Raw genomic sequence first — 8714 nt, 5'->3', positions numbered from 1 at the left:
TTGAGATTTACCTCATCTCCACTGGCTCCCTAGCCAGTGATATGTAGATAAATGTTTCACAACCAGCTCTGCCAAAACATATATATATATATAATTCTGACATTTTTTGAGGTTAATCTGAATTATAAGCTTTTCCTCTATCACTTTCTCAAGTCTAAACAGTCAACAAAGCAACAAATAAAAGCCTATCCCAAAATATCTCTGCCTCCAGTTCTTAAAATGAGAAAGAGTATATGGACAGATCTTCTCTAATTCAATTACCCAAACTTGTATTAAGTACTTACTATGTACTGAAGTCTGAGGATTCAAAGACAAAAATGAAATCGTCTCCCCTTGAAGTGCCTCCATTCATCTGGGGGAAATTCAATCCGTGATGGACTTCTACAACTCATGATCTAAGTGTCTTGAAATGTTGTTGTTTCATCAGCTCCTCCCTTCCTAGCCAAGAATCAAAAAGGCAGGCAACAAAGCTTTGGCCTTTCGCCCCAAAGCAAGCTGGACACATGGCCTCTATGCCAGTCCATTCAGCAGAGTTTCAAGGAGTGTCAGAGAGTTTGTTGCTTGCCCCTTTGAGCCAAAGGTAAACTGTGAGGAGTAACTCTCCTTAGGAAGTTAGGGCAACATCTAGACAGAGGTGTCTATGGGGGCTATTTCTAGTTGGTTGTCAAGAAGAAGAAGAACAGACTGAGGCAACTTCTGATTTTCAATGCCTTTGGTTTTTGTGAAATGAAAAAGGTATTTCTTTAACAATCCATCATATGAAAGGGGAAAAAATCCTGTGTATCATTCCTGAAAGTTTTCCCAAGTCTAAATGTTTATATTTGAAAGCCCTCTCCAAGGCTTGATTTTTTTTTCAGTACTTGGCAATCTCTTCCTCACTCTTTGATGCTTTGAAAAGAAATACAACTGGCCAGAGAAAACCTTTAAAATATAAAAATGAATTCACTAGAGGATATATATATATATATATAATGCAATGGAATGGACTATTGGAAATCTAATCAAAGAATATCTACTTGCTAATGACTGTATCATTCTGAATCCTTGATCCAAAAATTTATTCCTCTTTTCTCAAAGAGGTTCAGAATATGTGTGCTATGAGCCAAGCACTTTTGTAAGTGTTCAGACTCAAAAGAATAATCCAAAAAGGAGAGAATCCAGATTTCCCCCTCTTTGCATAGTGTCCTTTCTTTTGACCACTGTAACCCCTTCTCTCTCTCTCTGTACTACACAGTCTTTCACCTTCACATATTAGGTTCCCAGAATCAACTACCAGGTTCAAGATCCTCTGCAGAACTGCATTCTTAAATATATAGCTCAAGCCCCTTCAATGCATTTACCTCAACAGTCAATCAGTTGACACATTTAGTTCAAAACAAAGGTTTTTATATAGCATAAATAATAATGGTAATAATAAGTCATAGTCCTTCATAAATAAGACACAGAAACACCTATGGGAAGAGTGGGTACACACATGAAGTACGCAAATAAAGAGGCACAAATTTAGGGAACAGGTAATGCATACCTCAAGTACAGCAAGGTTCCATTGTCTTTTCATGGCATCCCCTTAGGCGATTTCTATTGGGCAGGTAGTTCAGGTGAGCTCCTTGGCATTGTTACTTTCCATAGTTCAACTCCTGATGGCCAAGGCTAGCTCACCATATTCACAAAACTCTTCTATTCTCATGATGTTTGTAGGCTGAGCCTAATTCAGGTTGGTCTGGTACTCTAGGTTCATGTTTAGAACAAAATGAGATTCTCCTAGACTGAGAGTTAGCAAAAGAGTTTATTCATTAATATCATGAAAGAGATATTCTAAAAGGATGTTGCATTGACTCAGTTGAGTATAGTTTTCCTGCCTCTGCCTTTGCAATTGCACTTTGATGGTCAGATGCCTGAATAAAACTCTTGATAACCAATCATTTACACCAGGGGTTCAAATGTTGGTCCCCTGAATTCAGTTTTGAGACAATGTCTTTTAAGAAAAAAGAAAGCCTAAACTTCATAAGGTAAAGTTTTAGGAAAAGCTAGCATAATCCCCATGGCCAGGGCCTTAGGAAATATTTCTCCTCTTACACCCTGTTTTTTGGTGGCTAGATCCTAAGATCCTCTAGAGAAACTTTCACCATCTCTGGCCTCAGTACTATTACTAGAAAACCCTGACTTTCAGGACGTGAGAAACCTGGCATAGGGAGCCTATAAAGAAGAAAGAAAAGCTAAACCTGAATGAAAGCAAAGCAAAACAAAACAACTAGCAAAGTAATAGCCTCTGAAAGACTGACCAAATATGGATAAGAACAAAGATGACACTTTAGAGAGAGGAAAGCCCCAGCCTACACTTGGTTCCAACCAGTTCCCATCCTGCCATGACCACATGCAACTTACCAGCCCATGATGTGCCACTTTATACAGAGAGCACACCAAAAGGCACATATCACGGTCACTGAGATAAATGAAAAACTAGATAGCACAGTGTTGGGCCTGAAGTCAGAAAGTCCTGAGTCCAAAACTGACCTTAGACATTCCCTGTTTTGCCTCAGTTTTCTAATGGGAGTAATAACAATGCCTAACTCTCAGGACTGTTGGGAGATTCTAATGAGAAATTTGTAAAGCACTTAGCTCAGTGCCTGGCACTCAGTAAATGCTATAAAATGCTTATTCCCTCCTCCATCCCCTTCTTGTTCCTTATATATTCTTAGATGAGACCCTAAATACAACTTTTTCTTCCACAAATGAGAGAAGTTAGGGCAGAATATGTGATAAAGCAGACCTGAAACAGACTGTTGGCAGATAATCTTGCAAACCCAACTTTTCTCCTGGGAAGGTGAAATCATATATAGGTTTCTTTCCTCTTCTCAGAATTAAAAACTCACCAGTCTAAAAACCATGTCCTTCCAGGCAGGAAACAGATGGTAAGTGTACAATACCATCTGAAAGCCCAATGCTAGGCCATGCCTGGCTGATATTGGGGGAGTAGGGGAAGGAAGAATATTCTATTATCACGTGTTGTCTAAGAAATTATTTCCCATGAAATTTCAAGAATACAGGAGTTGATCATTCCCTTAGGAAGGAAGGGAGGTATAAGGGATATACAAGTTGAGGAAAACACTAAAGTAATTGGATTTAAGTGCTGAAGGGAGGGACAAGTATTCTTCATCCATTGGTTCTGGAGGAGTCTGTCATGACATGCAACAAATAGGCTAGTTTAGGGATGATAAGCCAGGACACACAAACTCTTACATAAAAGGATCCATTCAGGAATGGTTGATATTGGCTGCAATCTGCTTTGGGAAAGGGAGCTCCTCACTGAGAGATCTCTATGCCATTGTTTTACCTTTCCCCTCTATCGAATAATGAATTTTACTTCTCATTTCCTTAAGAATATTTCATATGAAGAGGCAGCTGGGTTGCTCAGTGGATTGAGAGTCAGGCATAGAGACAGGAGGTCCTAGGTTCAAATATGACCTCAGACACTTCCTAGCTGTGTGACCCTGGGCAAGTCACTTTACCCCTATTGCCTAACTCTTCTGTCTTGGAACCAATACATGGTATTGATTCTAAGATATAAGGTAAGAGGTTTTGTTTTTTTTAATGAATATTTCACATGCAAATTTGGCTAGATATATTTAAACAGGCATATGGGTATTCAACTATTGAAGTCAGGGCTCTATTAGAAAACAAAGAATCAATGTCCTAATTATTTTCTTTCAGATGTCTGTGAAGCACAGCCTCCCAGGGCCACTAGTGTTAAGTTAAGGAACTGATGCCAGAGGAAAGCATAAGAAGGGTAAAGTGGGGGTTAAAAAAGATTGGTGTTGATGACGTTTCCTTCTCACCTTCCTTCAAGCTGAATATACCCAACTTGTTTAATTGACTAATGGGATAATTGTCTTGTGTTCCTTTGCCTTCCCATACATCACAGCCTGTTTGCATCAGCAGCATCGTGGAATTTGATTACACTTTGTGAATCCCTGTGAGGTAATGGATGGAATAATGGGTGCAGAGCGCTGACTATTCATTGTTTGTGGTCTCTCTTATGATGAAAAGACTTGATGAAAATCTTGAAGAGTGAAGTAGCCTTCAACATGAGTGAGCATTGTGGTGCTGTCATGGAATAAGAAAACTAAAAAGCACCTCCAAAGTCTGCTTCATTTCACATCTGTCTTTCCAAGGTGGATACCTTGTCATTTGTCCTACAGCTAAATATATGCCCCCTCTTCTTTCTACCCTTTGCTCTGGGAACAGTAATCGAATCAATACTCTATTTTGGGAACAGACAAGACAATCAGTAGCTCTATAACTCTATTCACTAAGTAGCAGTCTGGGAGTTGGCAAACTAGTCCATGAGTCCACCTATTTTTGTAAGGTCCTTGAAATACAAATGGTTTTTGCATTTTAAAAAATGAAGTTTTGAAGTTATTTAAAGATGCAAAAACTGTTCTTGGCTTGGGACTCCTATAGAAATGAACTGCAGACAGGATGTAGCCTGAGGGTCCAATGTACCAATCCCTGGTCTAAACCAAAGTTCCCAACACCCCATTGGGAGTGTTGACTTTCCCAGTACAAACAAATTTCTTCGAAGTCGGGAACTGTCTCATTTTTCCTTTTGTATTTTATTTCTACTTGTATCCCCTACATATACCATTAAAGCTTGACATATGTCATAACTTGACACTTTATAACTACGTTTTCATTCATCCACTTATTCACTCATCTTTGTCCAAATATAACTAGGCAATAGCAAAGATGAGAATCTAACTGAGTTTTATTGTCTCCTGATCTAATATATTGCCCATTACAATAAGCTATCTACTATCCTATCTACACTCTTCCCTCTACTCACTCTCTAGACTGTTTTACCTCTTACTCTGAAGCTTTTCCCATCATTCAAGAACTTTTGTCCTGGTCGCTGCTCTCCTGACTGATGAAGTCCCTGGACAGGATGACCATTTCTTTTTTAGGGAAAAAAATGTTTTTTTAAATCCTTACCATCAAATTTTAGAATCAACATTGGGCATTGGCACCAAATCAAAAGAATGGTAAGGGCTAGGTTTTGGGACGTTAAGTAACTTGCCCAGCGTCACACAACTAGTTAGTATCTGAAGTCAAATTTGAACCCAGGACCTCCAGAGACCAGGCCTGGCTCTCTACTCACTGTACCACCTAGATACTATTAAGGATGGCCATTTCAAGAATGGCCGCAAGCCCATTTACTTCACTTTCCGTTTAACTCTAGAATTCCCCACCTTATATTTTAAGTGGAGAAGACAAAATATAAAGGAGATTTTGTTCCTGTGAAGGGGGAAGCGCATACCAGAGCCACACAAGACAGCTGGTGTGCATCCCTCCCCAACCCCACCCGTCTCGCTTGATTACTGAACTGGGGTGAAGCACTTCCGGGTTGGAGTATACACTTCCTGAAGGCAGGACGCTTGGGAAGGGACAGAGATCCGTAAGTATCAAACCCAGGTCCGCCACCTTAGGGCTATTGCGGCAGCCATGGACCCCAGCAGCGGCTTTTGGGACATGACTTCCCCTGTTGTCCGAGAGGTGGAGGTGACGCGGACAGCTCGAAGACAAAGTGCACACAGAAGAGTGTCCATCTTGTCTTCCCAAGAAGACATTTTGACCGACATCAAGCCAAGAAACCAAGTGATTTCTCGAACTCCTAGCTTATATCGTCAAACTTTTACTTCGCTGAATCGAAATCTATCAAGGCAGTCAGATGTTTCAGCCATTCTCGCAACTGGAATAAGGTCCCCTCGGATAGCGCCTTTATCCGCCTTCTTGGGAAATCTGCCTTCTGTAACTTCTCTAGATGAGAGTACCTGGTCAGCTGCGATCTCCCCACCGCCCTCAGGGCACTTCACAGAAGTAGATCCTTCTAATGTGACAGAAGATGTCAGTTTTAGTGCTGTTATGCTATGTGAGGATGATCCAGGAGAAGCTGCAACAATGAGTATCTATTTTGACTTCCTGTACACATTTCTCAAGCATGCCTCCAATACAGTTTTTGAACTGGTAGAAGAGTATGAGAGTATTTGTGATAGCCATGTAAATATATTAGGTAAAATAGTGAGCAGAGCAACCCCTGGGCTACAGAAGTTTTCCAAAACAGCCAGTGTGCTGTGGCTTCTTCAGCAGGAGATGGTTACTTGGAGACTGATAGCTTCTCTTTACAGAGACAGAATACAATCGGTACTAGAAGAAGAAAATGCATTTGAAATTGCTTCTCTAAATGCTAGTGAAAAGACAGTTGTGGATACACTGTTTCAAAGAGATTCACTTATTCGACAAAGCCAGCTGGTGGTCGATTGGTTAGAGAGTATTGCCAAGGATGACATCAGAGAAATCTCAGATAACATTGAGTTTTATGCAAAATCAGTATATTGGGAAAACACTCTGCATATTTTGAAGCAGCAGCAATTAATTTCATATATTGGAAACTGCCGTCCTCTTGTTACTGAATTGGACCCTGATGCTCCTATAAGACAGAAAATGCCACTTGATGATTTGGATCGAGAAGATGATAACAGATTACTCAAATTCCTTTTCACACTTATTCGTTCTGGGCTGACAGATGAGGCACAGCGACTCTGTAAACGCTGTGGTCAAGCATGGAGAGCTGCCACCCTTGAAGGGTGGAAATTATATCATGATCCCAATATTAATGGAGGAACAGAATTAGAACCAGTGGAAGGGAATCCATATAGATGCATTTGGAAAATAAGCTGTTGGAGAATGGCAGAAGATGAGCTGTTTAATAGATATGAGAGAGCAATCTATGCTGCCTTAAGTGGGAATCTCAAGCAACTTCTCCCTGTCTGTGAGACCTGGGAAGATACAGTATGGGCCTACTTTAGGGTAATGGTAGACAGTCTGGTGGAACAGGAAGTTCGGACTTCAGTTATAACATTAGATGAAATTGAAGAACTGCCTCGAGAACATTTAGAAGCAAATTGGACTTTAGAAAGAGTTTTTGAAGAGCTCCAAGCCACAGATAAAAAGAGAGTTTTAGAGGAAAATCAAGAACACTACCATATAATTCAAAAATTCCTTATCTTGGGAGACATTGACAGTTTGATGGATGAATTTACTAAATGGCTTTCCAAAGGAAGGAGTATTTTACCTGGACACCTTCTCCGCTTCATGATCCATCTTATTTTGTTTTTTCGCACTCTGGGAATACAGATCAAAGAAGACGTGTCTGTAGAAGTTTTAAAGGCCTACATTCAGCTGTTAATCTGCAAGAAACATATGAGGCTGATAGCATTTTATACTTGCCATTTGCCTCAAGACCAAGGTGTTGCTCAATATGCAGCATTTTTGGAAGGTATAACAGAATTTGAACAACGTCATCATTGTCTGGAGCTGGCTAGAGAAGCAGGTCTGGATGTTGCAACAATAACGAAAACTGTAGTGGAGAACACGCGAAAGAAAGATGCTGGTGAGTTTAGTCATCATGATATAGCACCTTGCCTAGATATTGGCACTACAGAGGAGGACCGCTTAAAGATTGATGTGATTGACTGGTTGGTATTTGATCCTGCACAGAGAGCTGAAGCACTGAAGCAAGGCAATGCTATCGTGAGGAAGTTCTTGGCATCTAAGAAACATGAAGCTGCAAAAGAAGTATTTGCAAAAATTCCCCAGGACTCCATAGCAGAAATTTATAATCAGTGGGAAGAACAAGGGATGGAAAGTCCACTTCCAGCGGAAGATGACAATGCTATCAGAGAACATTTATGCATTAGAGCTTATCTGGAAATGCATGAAATATTTAATGAGTGGTTCAAGCATATGAATTCATCTCCACCAAGACCTACTTTGCTACGCCAAGCTTCCTTCACAGAGAAAGTAGCTTATGAGCACAAAGAAAGAAAATATGAAATGGACTATGGGATATGGAAAGCTCATTTGGATGTTTTAACAACTGAAGTAAAAGAGAAAATGTACAATGTCTTACTATTTGTTGATGGAGGGTGGATGGTAGATGTCAGAGAAGATGCTGAAGAAGACCATGAAAGAGCCCATCAGATGGTTTTGCTGAGGAGACTTTGCCTGCCAATGATGTGCTTCCTGCTTCACACAATATTGCACAGCACACAGCAGTACCAGGAATGCCTGCAGCTTGCTGATGTAATTTCTTCAGAGCGCCATAGGCTTTATAAGGTATTTTCTAAGGAAGAACTAAGGAAGCTGTTACAGAAGCTAAGAGAATCATCATTAATGCTTTTAGATCATGGACTTGACCCATTGGGTTATGAGAGTTAGTCATATTCTTGTGTTCATGTCAGAGCAGTGCTTCTCTTTGTTTCGTTAATGTCCTTTAGTTGTTAATAATGGCCCCAGAGTATAAGAATAGTAACACTGGTAGCTCTGATAAACCTAAGAAAAGTTGTGAAGTGCTATGTTCTTATTACTGTGTTTAAAGTAACAGACACTATAATGGATACAGAGAAACATGGAAAGAATTACATGAATTGATGCAGAATAAAGTAAGCAGATCCAGGAGGAAAAAATAACACAGAATGACTACATCAGTATAAATCAAAAGAACCATAACTACAAAATAATTGAAAAATATAAAGAACAAGCTTCATTTCAAAGAAGAGATACAAGAAGGTACACATTCCCCATTCCTTTGAAGAGATGAGGGATTATGTCCACATGTCTGGAACATTGCATACAAAGTCATATTTTTTTATGTATTT

The 8714-nt window shown here is 39.9% G+C and overlaps 1 protein-coding gene across 1 annotated transcript; it reads left to right on the top strand.

The window, feature by feature from the left end:
* The first annotated feature begins 5499 nt into the window (after positions 1-5499).
* LOC123231455 (nuclear pore complex protein Nup107-like) lies at positions 5500-8274 on the top strand. Its single transcript, XM_044657713.1, has one exon. The coding sequence runs from the start codon at positions 5500-5502 to the stop codon at positions 8272-8274; it is 2775 nt and encodes a 924-aa protein (XP_044513648.1).
* Positions 8275-8714: the final 440 nt, after the last annotated feature.

Source organism: Gracilinanus agilis, chromosome 1 (genome assembly GCF_016433145.1).
Source record: "Gracilinanus agilis isolate LMUSP501 chromosome 1, AgileGrace, whole genome shotgun sequence".
Lineage (NCBI taxonomy): Eukaryota > Metazoa > Chordata > Mammalia > Didelphimorphia > Didelphidae > Gracilinanus > Gracilinanus agilis.
This window is presented reverse-complemented; position numbering and strand designations above follow the sequence as displayed.